Genomic DNA, 21,339 nt, shown 5'->3' with positions numbered 1-21,339 from the left:
CGAGTTCCTCATCCCTCAGTCCTTTGTACCTCTCCTTCCTGACCTTCATGTTGCAGTTTATTTTTTAAATAGTCCCGTGGAATTAGACTGTGCTCTCCTTATGTCATTTTTTTTCAAATTTTTGTCCATGACACACTGGAAGAAAGACTTTGATGAAAATGTTGTGTGTCCCAAATTATCTTTTCCATGGAGAAGGTACTCAGTCATTATTTTTTAATTGTGGTGATGATTCAGTATCCTGATAGCAACCTGCAGGCTAGATATACTAACCCATGACCATAAGAAATGTCCGTTCTTAAACCTTTGCAGTGTAATAGCTCCATGTATCTGGAAGCAGATAATTTAATAGTTGTATTAAAAAAACTTATCTGTATGTTATAATTCCTTGTAAGGCTCCCTTTGAAGGATTTCACTTGCTTTTGTATATATATATATATTTAAAAAATTTTTAATGTTTTACTTATGTTAAAGAAAGAGAGGGAGAGCAAGTGGGGTAGAGGCAGAGGGAGAGGGAGACACAGAATCCTAAGCAGGCTGTAGGCTCTGAGCTGTCAGCACAGAGCCCAACACGGGGCTGGAACTCTCTCGAGCAGGGGGATCATGACCTGAGCTGAAGTTGGACGCTCAAACGACTGACTGAGCCGTCCATGCACCCCTTAAGGATTTCACTTCTTAAAGTAGAAAACCATTGCTAAGAATACTTGTTATTAGTCATAGGATTGAGAATGGGACATGCCACTAACTTCAACCAGCATGGGATTTCACAGTCAACTACTAACAGTCTAACAAAACCTTGTTAAAGCAGAATTCTTGATGTGTCCTCCATATCCGACATAAGATGCAGAAGTTGCTTGAAAAGTTCATTTCTAACCCTATTTCTCTTCTCAGGCACCACGTAGCAGTTCACTGGTGTCTGTATTAGTCTTACCTACACTGCTGTGTAGCAAATTGCCACAAATTTAGCAGCTTGAAAACACCCATTTATGAGCTCCCAATTCTGTAGGCCAGAAATTCAGCATGTCATGTCTGGGTTCTCTGCTCACGATCTCCAGAGGCTGAAATTAAGGTGTTGGCGGGTTGGTGCTCTCACCAAGGGTTCCTGGTTGGCTCAGTCGGTTAAGCGTCTGATGTTGACTCAGGTCATGATCTCCCTGCTCGTGAATTGGAGCCCAGCTTTGGGGTCTGGGCTGACAGCTCAGAGCCTGGAGCCTCTTTCAGATTCTGGGTCTTCCTCTCTCACTGCCCCTCCCCCACCTGCACTCTGTCTTTCTCTCAAATACGAAATTTAGAAAAAAATGAAAAATCAATAGAATTAGATTTTTAAAGCTGAATATGTGCCTCAATATAAATTAGTTACCAATCTCATGTGTATTAAGAGAAGCTAAAGGGGCATAAAGTGCTCTTTCTCGATTCCCTGTAATTCCTCTGTACCTCTTCTACCACCACCTTGGCGCACACTCCCTTCTTCAGGAAGGCAGTGCCTTGACTCTGCCCAGGGAGCATAACTGTGGATGCGGAGAAGAAGGAAAAGATACTCCTACAGAGAGAAGTTTCTTGTTACCACCATGTTCTTAGTTTCATACGACCTCTCATGTAATGCCCACACGTACACGAAAGATGGCTATAATGATTTTTATTTTGCAGAAGATGCGCAATATTCAGGAGCTCACTGAAGGCCATGGCAGTTAAATGGCAAAGCTGGAATCAAAATCCATTTTAGTCTAACGTCATCAGATATGACACTCTTTTTAATGTGTGGCCTTTGGCAAACATCTGACCTTCATTTGCTCAGAATCCTAACTGACCCCAACAATGGCCAGGCCATTTGTTCTGTTGAAGATGCTCTATTGTTAAAACAGAGAGGGCTTGTCCTGTGTTGGACTAGGTGAGGTAAAGGTGACCTCTTAATCTTATCTAGGAGGATTATCTTCCTTGGCAAGAGTAAAAAAAAAACTGACAGGTTGGGTTTAGATCGGCCTTGATCTACAGCAGAAAGGCAACCATCCTACCACAGCAGTCTGCCATGAATGTTTGTTTATTCCTAAATAATGAGGAAACAGTTGAGCCTAGACTTCTGAACCTCTTGGGAGTTGTGGGGAGCAGGCCAATGAAAGTTAAGCTGCTGCTTCTGATAGAACAGCCTTGGAAGAGAAGCCAGAGAGGAGCTTGTCCTTCCTGAAGAATAACAAGGTCGCTGATCATGTGCCAAATCCCCGCCACTCCTTTTTGGAAGGCAGCTATGCTCACCACTATACCACCAATGCGCCCCCACTCCTTTTTGAAATGAGGCGAAGTGGGTCTAAGGCAGCTGAAGTGCGCCCAGAAGTAACAAATGACATCTTGATTGGCAACAGGCATTTTTACCCTCCCCAGAAGCTGAGAGTGTGATACTTTGGAGCCCGAGGTGAGGGGGCCAGTGGCTAATGCACGCGATAGGACTGACTGCTCAGGAAGTGAGCTGTGGGGACCATGACTCCCATTTTATTCTCAAACAATGGAGAGAAAAAAACATTTCTTTGGGAACTTTTTTTTAATGTTTTTATTTTATTTTTGAGAGAGACACAGTGCAAGTTGGGGAGGGGCAGAGAGAGAGAGAGAGAGGTGTAGGGGGAGAGAAGGGGAGGCACAGAATCTGAAGCAGGCGCCAGGCTGTCAGCACAGAGCCCTATGAAGGGCTCAAACCCATGACCTGTGAAATCATGAACTGAGCCAAAGTGGGACACTTAACTGAGTCATCCAGGTGCCCCCAGGAACTTTTTTTAATCAAGAGCATTCCTATGTAAAAATTTAACAGTTTAAAATGATCTCTGCTCTCTATAATGTTGTGACTCCAGGTGGATAATAGAATCTTGTGATAAATTGTAATGCAAACTTGAGGCATTTTCTCCTTTAAACTGGAGGGGTACTTGATTAATGCCTAATAGAGGTAATGAAGTATCTTGAAATTTGGCATCAGACAGACTGTGACTCAAACCCTAGATCTGTAATTTTCTGTTACTGCCTTCGGTCAATTACTGAACCTCTAAATCATCACCTTTATCAGCTGTAAAATGTATTCTGATACCACCTGTCTCACAGGACTGTGGGATATATAAACATATAAAAATTCCTTAGCACACTATATAACACAATGACTAGTATTATCTTAAGTTAAAATATGTAATCTTCTAGGATTAATAATTTACTAAGTACTTAAAATCTAAAATGGGTTTTAAGAGACTACAAGACATGAAAATTTTGCTTCATGTTTTATCTCTTGAGGCAAAGATTGTGAAGGCTTCCTGTAAAAATACAATCTTATGAAGCTGGGATGATGTGAATAAATGAGAGTAATTGATAAAATCTTCACAGAAGTTGGCTCCGTCAAGGCTTAGGAAGGAGGATGGGGTAGGGAGAAAATTGGTAGAGAAGGAGGTTGTTCTTGCTGAGGAAGGGAGGGGCACACAAAAATGAGTGTGGTCCACCTGGGAAATGTGGATTTAGAAGAGGGAGTGGGTGGGATTGTTGAGATAAAGGAAAAAGATGTACTTAAAATTTCATAGGGCGGAGCCAGGTTTTGGAAAATCAGATAGCAAGTAGTAGAATTTCTCATTGTCTTGTCAACAGTTAAGAAAAACAGCACTCTGGTGTGACTGGCAGGGGACTGACTGATGCAACAAAAATCTTCCTGAGGTAGGACTGTAAAACTTGGGAAGCTACGCGTATTTCCTCTCCACTGAGGCCAACTATGAACTACTGGATTGTCCCCTTAGTAAATATCCTGAAAACTAACAATGAGCTCCGGAATTATTCTTTAATGAAAATAATGATTTAAGATGAAATAGTATGACTAAGGCATAAACACAATGAGATTCTAGGGTAATGGCTGCTAGAAGGATTTCTTCCTGTGAAAGGTATCTATAGCTATATTCCTATAATGCTAATTAAAAAAAAAAAAAAGAGGCTATTATTGTAGTAATCACCATTTAAGACCTTGGAGACAGAACAAAACCTTGACCGGCAAAAGAGATTAAACCTCCTGACCAAGGTCACTGGCGCATTAAAATATAAATTAAGGCTCCACCCAGATCTTTCAAATCAGAAATCTGGTTTAGTAAACTCCTAGGATTCCAATGCTCACTGAAGTTTTATAACCACCATCCTAGATTTATTATATGAATAGAATTTGAAACTTCACAGGTTTCACACTGATGGTGAGAGGTGAGGGACACGGAGCAGCTGAAAAGATAAAAGCCCTTCAGTCAACACAATTCTGGATTTTTCCCTGAAGGAAAGTACTCAGGATTACAAAGAACGGTGAGATTTTTTTTTTCTCAAAACCATTTCCTTCCCTATGGTTTTCTTTAAATATCTAGACTTGATCTTAATGTTATGAAAGTTTTAATGTACATACCAAATGTAACCATATAAAAGAATAAATAAGAAAGTGAGGTTGGAGGGAAAAAGATAAAATTAGGAAAAATGAGATAAATGTTGGTAACAGTTTAGCACATAGTCAACATTCTTGGAAGACAAAGTATTCTCCAACTTTCCTTTCTCTTTTTCTTGTAAAAACATTTAATCTCTATTCTCTGTCTTTCTCTGGTTTCCCTTTAACTTTGTGCTGATTTGATTTTAAAATTTTCATTAAAATATTTATTGAGCATCTAGGATGTCAGGTGGAGATATAGGGCCTCTAAGGAACTATAGTTTCTTGTGGATGGAGAGTGAACCACAAATATATTTGTTCACGCATAAAATTAGATAACAAAGAAAACGAGAAGGTATAAATGGTGGGAAGCTATTTCCAACTGGGTAGTTCGAAGCGAGCCTCCTGACGTGACATTTGAGCTGAGAACTGAAGGGAGGAAAAGGAGGAGCTACAAGTATTAAAATATGAGAGGAAAGCATTCCCGAGTGAGGAAGCAGAAAGGGCACAGATGAATTTATCATAATTGGAATGGACAATGGCCGGGGGAAGATAGAGGTGAGATTATATGCAGGCAGGAAAGCCATCTAGAATTTGGTTAGCCATTTGGATTTTATCCTAAGTGCAAAGGGAAGTTGTCAGAAACCTTCATTTAGGTTTAAAAATCGTTATTTCGGTTGAGCAGAGGAGCTGGAGATGGCAGGGTAGGGGTAGGGCTGAACATGAAGTAGTTGACATGATGGTAGTTTAAATTATGCTTCTAAATGAGTCGGCTTTAAAGTGACCTAGGGAAAGGAAGGTATTGTTTGAAATCCTGGACAGTGTTTTATATATGCAAAGTGTGGGTTGCTTTTTCAACATTTAACTGCCAATGAGTTGGAAGTGTTCTGTCTAGGTAGAAGATTAAACTGGAGAGAGGTATTTAAATTTTTGGAAATGTGATTATCTAGGGAGTGCCTGGAACTAGAATTCACCGTTGAAGCACCCAAAGCTTAGAATGTCAAGAGGATGTAAGGTCAAAAAAGGATGCTGAGAAGCAGACCCAGAAAGTAGAGGGATGTCAGATCTAAGATTTTGATAGCAAAAGGGAACATTCTAAGAGGAGGTTCATAGTCTTCTATAAGGATCGCTGAGAAGTCAGGTAAGATAAAGCCAGGAATGGCTGCTGTTCTGTGACTGATAGATAAGTCCTTTCAGCCTTGTGGTCTAGGATATGTTCAGGGAAGCAAAACAAAGGAAACCACAAATAGGTTGAGGAATCCAGGCAGTAAAAGAGGAATTGAAACATTCAAAATTGGATGGCAGGTAGAGAGAAAATATTTGCAATTTGTGTAGTAACAAGGGAACAATCTTTTCAATGTATAAATATCTATCAAAAATTAAGGAAAAAGTCCCCCAAAACCTGGTTTTAAAAAGTGGGTAAAGGGTGGGGCACCTGGGTGGCTCTGTCAGGTGAGCCTCCAACTTCAGCTCAGGTCATGATCTCATGGTGTATGAGTTTGAGCCCCAGATCAGGCTCTGTGCTGACAGCTCAGGGCCTGGACCCTGCTTCAGATTGTGTCTCCCTCTCTCTCTGCCCCTTCCCCACTCATGCTCTCAGTCTCAAAACTAAATAAACCTTTAAAAAAAATGTTTTTAAGTGGGTAAAGGCTTAAATGGTTCACAGAAAAAGAAATGAAAATGGCTCTTTAGCATATGAAAATAAAATGTAAACTGACAATATATAAAGATACCATTTCTCACCTATCAAACAGGCAAAAAGTTTGACACCTTTCTCGTATGTGTGCTTGGGACACAAAACTGCAACTTTTGTGGTTGAGATTCCAGCAAAATGTACCAAAATTATAGCTATGTTTATCAGGAGTCCCATTTCTCAGGACTATACCCTCTAAGACCATGGTCCTTTGTACTCAAATTATTGGTGAAGACCCCAGAAAGCTTTTTGTGTGTCATATCTATCTGTAGTCACTGTAGTAGAAATTCAAACTGAGTTTAAAAAAATATATATTAAATTATTAAAGTGAACATAACATTTTTGCGAGGATCTTCTTCTAAGCAATTAATTGAAAAAAGTGACATGGTTTTACAATTATGCACATCTCTTTAATCTCTGGTGAACCATTTAAGCCTTTACCCACTTAAAAACATTTTTTTAAACGTTTATTTAGTTTTGAGACTGAGAGCATGAGTGGGGAAGGGGCAGAGAGAGAGGGAGACAGCTAGTATATCTGCTCCAACATTCCATCCACTGCAGTGCTTTTAGCTGACATCTGTGAAGAAAACCTTTCCTCTTAGAAATATGTTGTTGGAAAAGGAGAGCACATTCCAATAACTTTTTTTCAGCTAATTAGGACTTTTCTTCCTGAAATCACCAATGAATGTTTTCTATTGTATTAAAATTCACTGGTCTAATACTTTGCATCTACATTTTATCCTTGCATAATCTTAACATCAGGCATTGGTCGTTTGGAAAATATTGGTTCACTGAGTTTTTAGGCTTTCCAAATGTTGACATATTTCACCATACAATATCCGAGTCACATTTGTTAATATCACCACCCATTTTTATCAGAAAAGAAGCTGTCAAAGTCTTGGAAAGCTGTCAAGCTTACAATAGTGGATACAAGTTCTCCAAAAGCCAACATTTTATCATTGACAACTAATACCCTCACTTGGTTTTCTTGAAATGACAGGGTCACTCTGTTCGTGTCTGAGAAAATATCTTCCCGATTGCTACATCTGAATAACCACATTTGTCTCATTTGTTCTTTCAACAAAAATGTGCTGTGAAAAAAACATGGCTAGCATGGCTTGTACCTCAGTGACAGAAAGTGTTTTTTCTTGAGATAACTCCTGTATTCCCAAATGCAGCATAAGGGCTTTATGCAAAGTTTCCATTTTGTCACTCAAGATATCCATTAAACCATGTACTTAATAGCTGACTTATTATTTTGCTTCATCAAGGAGGTTAAGGTTATTCTCAAGTAAAAAAAAAAAATAAAATAAAAAAAATCACTGGGAGTATGAAAGAGCAAGAGATTGAAAAACACAATAAATAAGCAGAGTTGGTGCTACTTAATGATGAATGGTAAGATGCCGGAAGCTTTATCTACTATCAGCACAGATGTCAACACTGTAAAAAAGGCAAATCAAGTCTGGGAGTCACACTTTGAAAACTGCTGCTTTAATATTTATCCTAACAAAATACAAAGGTATAATATATACACAATCAACTTCAAAACTATAAAAATGTTGTGCAAATTAAAATTAAAAATAATTAGGAATGAAAGGGCAGGAGGTCTAGCAGACGACAGGGTTTGGGTGATAGTGAGGGCGTAATGGTGGGGAAGAAGCTCCTAAGTCCACGATAGAAGTCTGGGGCTTCTGAGGTCTGTCCGGTCGGTTTGTTCCAAGAGATTGTCAAAAGAGCTGGTTAATGAGATGGAATGGGAACAAATGGAAACAGGATAGAGGATTTTTTAAAGAAATTAATAAAATTTAGTGTCATCACCCTCACAATGGCTGGAGATGGGGTTCGTAAAGAGAAGTAAGGCCAGGCAATTCTTCGATGTGAAAAGTTACCCAAATTCAGTGCGTAATCCCTTTTAAGAGTATAATTAAAATGTTCCTAGAGAATAGGTAGAATTCTTGCTCACAGATAATAAGAATTGTCTGGAAATGGAGATGCGGAAGAGTATAGATGCCTTGTTCTCTTTCCTTAAATGAAATAGTTTCCATTTAGCATTTTTGGGAAGTTTTTGTTTCGGGGGTGCGTTTATATATTTTTTAACCAATACCTTTTATTAGCTAGCTCTTTTTTTTTTAATGTTTTTTATTTATTTTTGAGAGACAGAGACAGCACGAGCAGGGGAGGAGCAGAGAGAGAGGGAGACACAGAATCCGAAGCAGGCTCCAGGCTCCAAGCTGTCAGCTCGGAGCCAGATGCGGTCCAAGAACCGTGAGATCGTGACTGAGCCGAAGACGGAAGTCAGACGCTTAACCGACTGAGCCACCCAGGCGTCCCTATTCGCCAGCTCTTAAACGAGGGACGTCTTCAGCTTTGCCCACAAAACTTGAGGTGCCTCACACTTCAGCACTTGCGCACCTAGAAGAGCCTGAACGTGGGTGCCCCCTTAAATTTGGAACCCAAGGGCCACGTCCCCTTAAGGAGGCCCTGGAAGCTGGCGGCACTTTGTAGCTTGTGCAAGCCCTGGGAGAGGGAGCGCGTCCTTAAATGCCAAATGCCTGGCTTTGTGGCGCACTCCAGTCCCGGATGTTCCTCGGCTGCTTTACTGTGCTGTGCCTTCCAGTAAGTGCCTTTCTTCTTTCTTCTTCAGCTGCTTTTTGCACCCCTCTCCACCTGAATGCCTTACAAGGAAGGGGTGTCCTGTGTTCTCACTTGTAACTTTCGGCCCAGTGCTGAAGTTTTAGAAAAGTTGGGAGCCCCCTCCCATCTCAGGAGCCGGGTGTGAGTCAGTGGCGCCTCCCACGAGCACGTGGCTGCTGACTGCGGAAGACTTGCTGGTTTGAGGAGCCACCAATGGGCTGACGCTGACGGCATCATTGCTTGGTTGTGGGTGGACACTGCGGTTGGCCAGGGTGACGCCCTCAAGTCACCACCGTTCTTTTTGCTTCAGTGTGTAGGAAGGTACTCCTGGGCAGAAGGTTCACCCAGCGACACCTGCCAGGATGACCAAGAGGCTCAACTCCCAGATCCGGCATATATTCCCAGAAGATGTCTACTGTGAGAAACACCTGGGACTCGTGCAGCTGTTCTGTGCGGATGACCAGGTCCTGCTGTGTGGTCAGTGCTTCCACTCTCAGGAGCACCAGAATCACGTGGTGTGGGGAATACAAGAGGCTGCTGGCGTCTACAGGGTGAGCCTCCCGCAGATCCCAGGGCACTCTGATGCTGGCTGGCTCCTCTTCCTACTGTATTGGGACGGTGGGGGGCCGGGGGGGGGGGGCGTGTGTGTGTGTGTGTGTGTGTGTGTGTGTGTGTGTGTGTGTGTGAGAGAGATATTCTGATTCCCCAAGACCCCTTCCCTTAGGCACTGTTTATCGGAGCAAACTAGACCAGCACCATATTTAGATCTTAAAGTTCAAGGGGCGCCTGGATGGCGCAGTCCGTTAAGCGTCCTGCTTCGGCTCACAGTCCGGTTCGTGGGTTCGGCCCCACATCGGGCTCTGTGCTGACAGCTAGCTCAGAGCCTGGAGCTTGCTTCGGATTCAGTGTCTCCCTCTCTCTGACCCTCCCCTGCTCTCACTGTCTCTCTCTGTCTCTCAAAAATAAATAAAAATATTACCAAAAAAGGTTTGGATCTTAAACTTCAAGGCTAAGAAAAATTAAAGGTATTGACCTTTTTTTGGTTGTCTAAGGTGAAAAATCTCACTGTTCTAAAGCAATTACTTTACCTACAATTCTGTGATCTATTTCTCCGCAGAAGTTATTCCAGGAGATAGTGAACAGATTGAAGGAGAAACTTGAAGTTGCTAAAAGCATATTGGCTGATGAGCGGGAACGAATGGTGTTGATTCAGGTCAGTGCTTATCTTCCGTCTTCGCAGGGAATTACCTATAACGTTGGACAGCAAGTAACAAAGTCAGAAGATGAATGACAATGCAGGGAAAATATTTGAAATCCATAGGTAGGAAAAGTGTTAATTTCTTTATGAATAAAGAGCTCTTGAAAGTCAATAAGCAAAAGACTAGAAATTCAATAGAAAAATGATCAAAGAAATGAGATTTCACAGAAAAGAAAATGCAGCTACCTTTCGAATATATAAGAAGATCCTGAACCTTTTTTATTGTAAGAGGAATTAACCCTTAAGTTTGTGAAATGGCATTTGCAACCCTTTATTGTAAGATAAAAATGATTGATGGCACAGTTGATCACATCAGTGGCCATGGGAGAGGGGGCATCTCCTGTGGTGTGGGGGCCGTATAATCCTGAAACATTTAAAAGGAAGTTTGAGGGCTTGCCGTCTGTTATGCCCATGTTTCACTTCTGATTTCTAACCTTTTTGTCTATTCTCTACCCGTATCCCACATTCTAAGTCTTCTCTCTTTCACTTTTTAAAGAAAATAAATGATTAGTTTTATAGAGGAAGAGAATTGACTGACTCTACAGGAATTTTTCAGCTGATCCCTATTTTTCAACCTTAATTACCATATATTCAAAAATAAAATATTGGGGTTCCACTCTTTGCCAAAGACTATGCTAGGTGTTAGAGATTCAGTGGTGGGAGAGGGAAAACAAATTGCCCTTATGCCACTGACATTCTAATGGAGGTAAACCAAATAAGTAAGATGACTGTTACATGGTAAGGTTATGCATTGGCGGGAGGGGTGGAAGGAAGCATGATGAGATACACTTTGAAATAAAGTGATCAGGACCTTGTTCAGAAAGTGGCATTTGAGAAAACTCAAGCTGGTGAGGAATTGAGTTACTGTTTTGGGAGGAATCTGGTAGGTACTTGGTGGGGGCTGGAAAGACAGGGGAAGCTGGTGGGTGAGATTAGAAGATAGAGGGGCCAAATCTATGGGGCAGCTAACCTTTTTTTTATGTTTATTTATTTTGAGGGAGAGAGAGACAGAGTGCAAGCAGGGAAGGGGCAGAGAGAACGGAAGACACAATTCGAAGCAGGCTCCAGGCTCGGAGCTGTCAGCACAGAGCCCAGTGTGGGACTCACAAACCAAACCAGGAGATCATGACCTGAGCCAAAGTCAGATGCTTATGGACCTGAGCCACCCAGGCGCCCCTAGGGCAGCTGACTTTAAATGAAATAGTGAGGGGCACCTTGGTGGCTGAGTGTTAAGCGTCTGATTTCATTTTGGTTCAGGTCATGATGTCAGAGTTTGTGGGTTTGAGCTGCACATCAGACTCTGCACTGGCAGTGCCTGCTTGGGATTCTCTCTCACTCTCTTTGCCCCTCCCCTGCTCTCTCTCTCTTACTCTCTCAAAACAAATAAATCAACTTAAATTTATTTTTTAAATAAATGAAATTGGGAAACCAAGTTTCGAAGACAGGGGTGGCTTGCTCGAACTTCCAGTCTCACAGAGACACTGGCTGCAGACGTAAGCCAAGACTGTCGGAGGGCAGGAGCAGAGGTGGGTTGACAAGGGACTGTCACAGTAATCAGGGCAGGCGATTACTGGAGGGTAGTGGGAGAGGTGGAGTGCAGGGTTCAGTTCTTGATAAATATTGACTACACAGTCTCATGAGTTGAAATAATTTTAAGCTGGCTCCTCCCAGTGTCAATTTCTAGCTCCAGCTTCCAAGTGATAGGCTTTCATGTCCACCTTCTAGTCCACTCTCTTTTGGATGACCGATTGACTAATCAAAACCGGCATATCCAAAACTAAGCTGCTGATACACTGTCTGCCTCTGGAATCTGTCCCTTCCTTGGTTCCCTTTCTGTTTTGGCAACTTCATTCTTCCAGTTGCTTTATCTAAAAACTTTTACCCTACCATTTCCCTTTCCTGACCCTCCCTAGCCAAAGCATGAGCCAAATCCATTTTGTGTGAAAACATCTTCCGGTTTTCCTCTTCTCTTCTTTGCCACTGTGATTGTAGATTCCTGACTTTTCTAAGTCAGTTAATATCTTTTCATCTGTATTTCACATTCTATGTTGATGTTGGTTGGTCTTGACCCAAAACTTTCTTTGTCCTTTGTATTTATGTGTTTGATTTCTTCCCCTGAACTTGGTATTCCCTTGTCTTTATATTGGAGTTAAGAGATGGAAAGTGACCATGAATATTTATCTCTGCTGTTTAACTTGAAGTCCCTCATATCTGTTTCTGTGATAAAGGGAGAAGAGCAGGATTTTAAAAAGATGATTGAGTCTGAATATAGAATAAGGTTCCGGTTGATGGTCGAAGAGATGAACTTCCGGAGCCTGCAACAGTGCGTACCCAACCCAAATTTGAGAGGAGAGCGTCTGAATCAGCTGCTGACTTTTGCCACAGTGCTGAAGGGGCAGTCCCAGGAAACGCTGCAGGTCAGAGGTGGAAAACTGCATGCTCACGGTCTTTGGAAAATGTGGGAAAGGAGAGCTGAACATTAGGCCAGTTCTAGAATGGCAACCACACCTATGTTCAAAGAATATATATATTCACCTAACAGTTCTATTTCTGGGGGTTTATCTTACACTTATACTTACATGCATCTAAAAAGATACAAGGATAAAGGAATGCTGTAAAGTTACTCCACTACAGAGCCGTGGTTTAGAGGTCACGTTTGAAACCAGACTGGTGAGATTCCTATCTGGCATCTCCTATTTACTGGTCTCTGAGAGGCTAGTCTAACCTATACATGTTGTTTAACTTGTGACTCAGTTTCATTAGCTATAAAGTGGAGAAAATGCCCCTAGTTTTTATACTGTTGTGAGGATTGAATGCAATAATCATGTAAAGCTCTTTAAATAGTGTTTGTACATATTATGCAGTGGAGACTGTTAGGTATTATTATTAACCCTGTAATGTATATAGGATAGCAAGAGATTAAATACAACCTACACTGGACTCTCAAAGTACATTGCATTATATAGTTAAAATGGAATGCTCTTCGGCCTTGAGAAAACACAACACAGCTGTATGTGTATGGATAGAGAATGCTCTCCAAGAGCTTATTATTTATTAAGAAACAAACAAGTAGGGGCTCCTGGGCAGCTCAGTCAGTTAAGAATCCAACTTCTACTCAGGTCATGATCTCACGGTTCGTGGGTTCGAGCCCCGCATTGGGCTCTGTGCTGACCGCTCAGAGCCTGGAACCTGCTTTAGATTCTGTGTCTCCCTCTCTCTGCCTCCCCCCTGCTCATGCTATGTCTCTCTCAAAAATAAAGTAAACATTAAGAAAATTAAAAATAAAAAAGCAAGTAGGGTATAATATGCATCATTTGTGTTCTTTAACAAAAAAAATAACATGAGCATGTGCTCTCGAGGTTAGATAGAGCATCTTTGCAAGGATAAAAAATGTCAGTAGCTTGATTAATTCTTTCTTATTAATTGATTATGTTTTTAAATTCAAATCTTAATTTAATGAAGGTAATAGGAAACTTTCTGGACAACACAGAATAACATGATCTGTTTTAGAGTCAGGTTGGTTCTGTATAAGTGGACTATATGCATACCTTCCACACCAACAGAAATATATTGTGTCAAAGAATCAAGCTTCTATTGCAGTGTCTTCCTTGACACAGGGGTTGTCGGCCCTTATCTAATTATATGTATTTCTGAAATGGCAGGAAGAAAGGTGGGTTTCAGAGGTAGTTGAACTAGTGAATAAACAAAATCACCACTTGTTAAGTAGTAATAAGGAGATGTTTCTGCAGAGGCTGAATGACTTGGGGAGAGAGAACATGAGTAAACTGAAGGAGAGTGAAATCCGGCTTTTGGGACAGATCTGCAACCTCCAAAAGATGACTGCAAAGCTTGAGAAGAAGTGTGGGAAATACACCCTAACGGTGCTCCAGGTGAGATTCCAGAAATGGTCTTCGTTACAGTATTTGAGAAATGAGAAGTGGACTGTGCTCATTAAGGGTCACTTCTAGAATATTCAAATATTTGATGATTTGCAAACATACATGAAGGCCGTACAGCTATTTTCCAGTCACCAAAAGCATTATGAATTGTCTAAAACCCCTGGTACAGGGGAGAGCTACTCCATGAAATGAATTCTCACCTTGCGACTATCAGTAACTAGTTTGAACTGAGATGTCTCTTGATAGGGTGAGTAATTGGTTAGTCAAATTATGATACACCCATACCGTAGAATGTTCTGCAACCAGAAGAAGAGAATGAAGCAACTCTATAGCGGTAAAAGTTATTTTCAGAGTATTTAGTTCGAATGGAAACATGCAGAACTGCTTTTTGTTTGGTTTTAGTAGATACGTATATATGTATAGACATATGCTCATTAACATTCACAGACTGCCTTTGGCAAAATAAACACAGATTATAACACAGACATTGAGCGGTAACCTTGGAAAAACAAAGGAGAGATTTATTTGTATAGTGTTGTATATTTTAAGCCTTGCAACATGCATTACCTTTCAACCAGTAAATTATTGTCTTTTTAAGACTTTATCCATGAGGCGCCTGGGTGGCTCAATCAGTTAAGTGTCCGACTTCAGCTCAGGTCATGATCTCACAGTCTGTGGGTTCTGTGCTGACAACTCAGAGCCTGGAGCCTGCTTCAGATTCTGTGTCTCCCTCTCTCTGCCCCTCCCTAGCTCACTCTCTGTCTGTCTCTCAAAAATAAAATAAAGACATAAAAAAATTAAAAAAAAAATACTTTATCCATATCCTTCTGCTGCTGGTCTCATATTCGCAATGTGAGTGCTCTTATTTGAGAAACACAGATAAACAGTTGGGTTCTATTCTAAAGCCCGGTGCCATATGGTTAAGGTAGGTGTGACTCAGTTATGCTCAGCTTCTGACCCAGCTTTTCACACCGTCCTATTTAGCAAGCCCTTGCACCTGCTCAATGCTTGCTGCTCACAGTACAGAAAGCAAGTAGATGGGCAAAGTTTGAAGTGATGACTGTTCTGGAGAAGATGGTTGAGGTGAGGAATGGAAAATATGTTCCGTGGGAAAAGGAAATCAAAACCACAGTGAGTGGCACCTGGGTGGCTCAGTCATTTAAGCATCCAACTCTTGATTTCAGCTCAGGTCATGATCTCATGGTTCATGGGATCCAGCCATGCTGTCAGTGCAGAGCCTGCTTGGAATTCTCTCATTCTCTCTCTGTCTCTGCCCCTCTTCCCTCCTCTCCCCCCACCTCCCCCCTCTCAAAAATAAACATTTATAAAAAACTGCAATGAGATAGACCCTCTCAACTGTTAGAATGACTATCATCAATAAAAGACAGTGGGTGCTGGTGAGGATGTAGTGAAAAGGGAGCACGTAAACATTGTTAGCGGGAATGTAAATTGGTTCAACCAGTGTAGAAAACAACATGGAAATATCTCAAAAAATTAGAAATAGATCTATTATATGATCCAGCAGTTACCTTTCTGTGCATATACCCAGGAAATGAAAACAGAATTTCAAAGGGACACACATACTCATGTTTGGAAACAACCCAAATGTCTATTAACAGATGAATGAATGAAAAAGGTGTACATATACACAATGGAATATTATGGAGCCATGAGAAAGGGAAATATCCTCCCGTCTGCGACAACATGGATAGACTGTGAACACATTGTGCTTAAGCAAGATAAGTCAGAAAGACAACTACTGTATGATCTCACAGTCTGTGAATGCAAGCCCTACATCAGGGTCTACGCTGATAGTGTGGACCTTGCTTGGCATTCTCTCTCTCAACCTCTCTCTGCCTCTCTCTCTCTCTAAATAAATGAGTAAATAAGCAAACCTTAAAAAAGCTTAAAAAGAAGGAAAGGAAAACATCCAGATTAAATAATCTTGTCACGACATCATCTGATTCAGCAGGTTCTAAATTCCATGTAAAAATGACTATATAATACTAAGAATATTAAACAAAATACTCAAATATTTCACTTGGGCATATAACCGTGCTTTCAAGTACTTTTCTGACTTGGACCATTCAGTGTTAAAATTTGATATCTGATAATCAGCACCATGAAGATGAGGAAATTATGTGAAAATCAGGGTTCGTTAGGAGAAGATATTTTCAGGGGCATAGCTCACAAGAGGCGTGGCTCAAATAGTAACCTTCTCTCTCTTTCACCCCACAGAACGCAAGATCTTCTTTGAAAAGGTGAGTTGTCATTTTGGGAACATTGGGTTGGGAGTCAGGATCTGATACATGCGCGCACGCGAGCAGAGATGTTGGGGTAGGATCGGGAGGTCGTGTATGAGACCCATCGTCTGAATGGTGGGGGGCCTGGCACCCGCACAGATAACAGGCTGCCCTTTTTTTAATAGGAGTGAGTCCCTCCTGCTTCAGTGTCTGGAGTGCGCCCAAATCACGGACCTGAGTTCATGCCGAGTAACAGGAATGAGCAGAATGCTCCAAGTTCTGCAAAGTAAGTTGACACACATCCATGATTACAGGGCACTTGACTTTGTATTGGAAAATCAAGCACACATCCGACCATAAATACAAGTAGATTCCAGACAGCTTAAGGACTTAAAAAGACTGGAGAGTTTAATAATGCTACACACATTGGATAGTTATCAAGAAAATAATTGTATGCTCTTACGTTGAAAGGCTTTCCTTTGCAAATCCTTTCCCACTTTTCAACCCTGAAACATGACTGCAAGCAAATTGCAATTAAAAAAATTTTGTTAACTTCTAGGGAAAAAATGTCAACGTGTATAATGAAAGATTTCTATCTCCTGCCCCACAGTTCTGCCTTTTCTGGAATGTCCTGTGGACATTCATTTAGTAGGTAGCCTTTTGAGTCTGGCTTTTTTCACTTAGCACAAAGCATGTGAAGCACATCCAAGTTTGCTGCATCAGTAGTTTATTCTTTTGTGTTGTTGTGTTTTACTCCATTGTAGAATAGACCACATTTTATTCTTTCGCATTTCCATAACCACTTGAGCTGTTTCCAAACGTATGCTGTAAATATTTGCTTAGAGAGTTTTAGCTGGACATGACTTCATTTCTCTTGGTTGCAGACCTAGGAGAGGGTTTGTAAGATTTGTTTTCCAAACTGGCTGTGCCATTTTGCATTCCCACTATTCACGTGTCAGATTCAGGTGCTCTCATCCTCAGAAGCATCTGGTAGTGTCACTTTTTTTCCCCCTTAAATTAAAGGTAACCTAGTAGGTAGGTAGTTGTATATGCTTTGAATTTTAATTTGCATTTCTAAAGTGACTAGTGATGTTGAGCATATTTTCATGTTTATTTGTATTTCATTATATCTATTCAAAGTATATCTGTAAATATTTTGCCTATTTTTTAAGTTTTGTTTGAGTTTTGTGATTTCTGTATATTTTCTGATTACCAGTCCTTTATCAGACACATTTTTTCACATGTTTCTCCCACTCTGATTTATATTTTCTTTTTTTTATTAAATTTTTAAATTTTAATTCCAAAATTGTTGACACAGTGTTACGTTAGTTTCAGGTGTACACCAAGTCTGCACATTCCTCAGTGCTCATCATGATATTGTAGTCTTTCCCCATCGCCTGTTACACCCCTCCCCCCTCCCCTCTGGTAACCATCAGTTTGTTCTCTGTCGTTAAGAGTCTGTTTTTCAGTTTGTCTCTCTCTTTTTTTGCTGTTGTTCATTTTTCTTTGTTAAATTCCACATGAATGAAATCATATGGTATTTGCATTTCTCTGACTCACCTGTCTCACTTAGCATTATACTCTTTATTTACATCCGTGTTGTTGCAAATGGCAAGATTTCAGTCCTTTGTATGGCTGGCTGATACTCCATTGTGTATATTTACCACTTCTTTATCCGTTCATCTATTGGTGGACACTTGGGTGGCTTGTATATCTTGATGATTGTACATAATTTTGAAATTCAGTTTATCAATTTTTTTTCTTTTATGGTTTGTGCTTTTTGTGTGCTAAGAAATACTACATTTAGGTCTGTTATTCATTTGGAGTCATATATAGATATGACTCAAGACCTGGTGTAGCTCCCCACCCCACCCCCTCGTACATGTATCCAGTTGCTCCAGCGTTATGTGGTGAAGACATTATTCATCAAACTTACTTAGCAGCTTTGTTGAAAATGAGCTGGCCTGTGTAAGCAGGTCTGTATTGAGTCTCAGAGGGCCATTGATCATTGTGTTTACCCTTTTGCTAATATCACACTGGCTTGAATGTCTACTCGACATGAAGTCCTAAAAGTGCCATGTGAGTTTTCCAGATTTGTTCTTTTAAAAAGAATTTTGCCTACTCTAGATCCTTTGCTTTTTCACATAAATTTTAAAATCAGCTTTTGTTGGTTTCTACAAAAAAACTGAGATCTTTTTTAATGTTTATTTATTTTTGAGAGAGAGAGAAAGAGAGCATGAGCACGGGAGTGGCAGAGAGAGGGGGAGACACAGAATCTGAGCTGTCAGCACAGAACCCAATGTGGGGTTTGAACTCACTAACTGTGAGATCATGGCCCAAGCTAATGTGGGACACTTAACTGACTGAGCCACCCAGGCACCCAAGATTTTCAGTGATGTTACATTGAATATAGATTAATTTGGGGACCAGGTAAACATATTTCTTTTTAGGTCTGTTTTACTCATCAATGTTTGGAAGTTTTCAGCAAATAAATACTGTGCATATTAGATGGGTCTCAATTTTTCCAGCCTGCTCAGATTCCTTTCTGGTGGACAGGTACTTCTAAACTTCAGTGTGCTGCCATTATTCTTTGATCTTCCTCTGTCGGATCGTATCTCCTTCCACTATCTCACTTTCTTCTTTTCTTGTGTCCCTATCTTAAAACAAAGCTCAGAGGTTACCTGTCCTGAACTCTTAGGTTGCCTCTTCCATGCCTCTGTGTGACTCATGCCCACTCATTGGCAAGCCTGTGCATTTTAGAAATAGTCAGTCCGTGGTGTGGGCATAGACTACTCTAAGTGAATTTAACGGAGTTTCTCTCTCTCTGCAGGAGCTGTCACTTTGGATCCTAAAACAGCTCATCCCTCTCTGATCTTATCTGAGGATCTGAGAAGCATATATCTCGGAAGTGCCCATCAGGATGTGCCTGGCAGCCCAGGACAATTTGTCTTCGGCGCCACCGTGTTGGGTGTGGAGATCTTCACCTCGGGGAGACACTACTGGGAGGTGGATGTGGAAAAGGCAATCAGCTGGCAGCTGGGGGTGTCTGAAGACCCCGCCAGCAGACCCGGTGATCTGCCCACTGCTTTGGGAAATAAAATCTTGCTCATGGGGTCATTGATGGGAACCACTTACACCTTCTGGGCTTCTCCTCCTCTGAAGAGGGTCGCCCTGAGAGCAGAGCAGATGTACAGAATTGGAGTCTTCCTGGACTGGGAGTACGGGCAGATGTCCTTCTATGATGTGACAAACAGATCCCTCATTTATAATTTCTCTTCGCTCACCTTTCAAGGAGCTCTCAGGCCCATATTTTCTCTTTGTATCCCAAGTGGAGTCACCAATTCAGACTCCCTTAGCCTTTGCCTTCCTCCTGCTCCTTCTTGTGATGCTACTGTTAACCCACAGCCTTCTTCTGCATGAGATCTAAGAAGGACCAGAAGTAAAGAGTTTGACTTTGTAAAAGAATCTATATCAAGTAATCCAATAAAAGATTTTTAACACTTGAGTTGGGATCTGGTTCATCATCCCAGAGTTTTTGCATTCATGTGGTTTTCAACACCTATTTAGTGGAAGAGGTCCGCTGAAACTGAGTCATGAGTGATAATAATGGAAAGACTTTACATTAATAATAATAAGTGCATGCAGCATCAAATTGGGAACTTAGAGAAGTAACATAGCCTGGACTCTTTAGGACTAAGTTAAGGACTCTAGCGACCTCTGAAAACACAATAGATATCATCAAGACTTTAGATTTGAGGGTATAACCACTGTGACCTGTGAAATGAAGACATCCTTTGACTGATCCAATTACTGATGGTGTCAGGCATCTAACCTTACTCAGAGAACTTGATTTCCTGGGGTATTTTATCTGGGTGGGGAAGAAGTATTGCAGAAAATGTGAAAATTATTTTTTCAAATATTCTGCTACTTTCTTACAAGGATAATTAGATTTCTTACAAGAAGTCTGATAATTCAATGCTTCAAAACATATAAGTAATAATAGAAAAAGCCTTTTTTCACAGCAGATCTCAAGAAGTCTTTGGGGACAGCACATGAGTGGTTCAGTGGATTAAGCATCTGACTTCAGCTCAGGTCATGATCTCATGACTTATGAGTTCTAGCTCCACGTTGGTCTCTGTACTAACATCTCGGAGCCTAGAGCCTGTTTCAGATTGTCTCCTCTCTCTCTGCCCCTCCCCTGCTTGCACTCTGCCTCTCTCTCAAAAATAAATAATTTTTTTTTTTGTAAAAGAAGTTTTGGTGGAAATAATCCTGGTCTGAGCAGTGGAGGGTTAAGTTAGGTGACTGAGTTGAAAGGGAGACAAGTGTTTAAAAGACTCAGATTAAGAACTTGGATGGGGGACCTGGGCGGCTCAGTTGGGATTCTCTCTCGGACTCTCTACCCCTCTCCTGCTTACACACTCTCAAAACAAAACAAAACAAAACAAAACAAAAAACTTGGAGCAGCAGCTTTCTAACCTCTTTCCACTTTCCTGAGGGAAAAGGTAATGATTTCTTATGTGGGGACATATGAGAATTTAGTGTCTATATGATCTGTACCTTCATCTTGCACCAAATTTCTCCTGATGCTTCATCTTAACTATTAAGAACTATTTCCAAAATTGAGAAACCAAGACAATGCAGTATGTCCTTTCAGTGGGATGCTGGGACATTATCTAACAAGCACACAGATTTAAATTCTCTAGGAAAATGTTACCTGTTTTTGGCTTCAGTATTTACCATTAGTTGAGAACCCAGATATGAAACCTTACATGCTTTTTTTTTTTAAGTTTATTTATTTTAGTAATGTCTACACCCAATGTGAGGCTCAAACTCACAACTCTGAAATCAAGAGTCACATGTTTTTCTGGCTGAGCCAGCCAGGTGCCCCTGAAGTTGTATGGTATGTGAAGAATTATGTGGTAGGAAAGAGATCTCCTGATTTTATTGCCCTGTAGAATACTAACCAGTTTTGCACCTAACCTAAACAATCTTGTTTTAATAATTCTTTCTGTAATTTTGATGATTTGTATAAATTGCTTCCCATTCCTGTTGGACTCAGCTTTTTCTGATTCCCTAACAAATTACTGAGTTGAGCAGAACTTCTGACACCCGTCCACCAATAGTTGTATGAGAATCATGCTTTTAAGCCTTTGAAAATGCAACTCTGACACAGCCTACCCCCCGCTCTGAACAAGGATGCC

General features: G+C 40.9%; 1 protein-coding gene across 2 annotated transcripts; it reads left to right on the top strand.

Annotated features, from left to right (window-relative positions):
- Positions 1 to 8,380: 8,380 nt before the first annotated feature.
- TRIML2 (tripartite motif family like 2) lies at positions 8,381 to 19,640 on the top strand. Of its 2 annotated transcripts, none has more exons than XM_029932849.1 (8): positions 8,381 to 8,486; positions 9,046 to 9,286; positions 9,853 to 9,948; positions 12,222 to 12,410; positions 13,743 to 13,883; positions 16,131 to 16,153; positions 16,321 to 16,421; positions 18,966 to 19,640. In XM_029932849.1, the coding sequence occupies exons 2-8, from the start codon at positions 9,098 to 9,100 to the stop codon at positions 19,553 to 19,555; spliced, it is 1,329 nt and encodes a 442-aa protein (XP_029788709.1). In that variant the 5' UTR covers positions 8,381 to 8,486; positions 9,046 to 9,097; the 3' UTR covers positions 19,556 to 19,640. The 2 variants fall into 2 exon arrangements, with proteins under 2 accessions (XP_029788709.1, XP_029788664.1); XM_029932804.1 differs by having other exon boundaries at positions 8,381 to 8,717.
- Positions 19,641 to 21,339: the final 1,699 nt, after the last annotated feature.

The sequence above is a fragment of the Suricata suricatta genome, chromosome 1 (assembly GCF_006229205.1).
Source record: "Suricata suricatta isolate VVHF042 chromosome 1, meerkat_22Aug2017_6uvM2_HiC, whole genome shotgun sequence".
NCBI classification, from domain to species: Eukaryota; Metazoa; Chordata; class Mammalia; order Carnivora; family Herpestidae; genus Suricata; species Suricata suricatta.
Note: the sequence above shows the minus strand (reverse complement) of the source record. Positions and strands in the feature narration are given on the sequence as shown.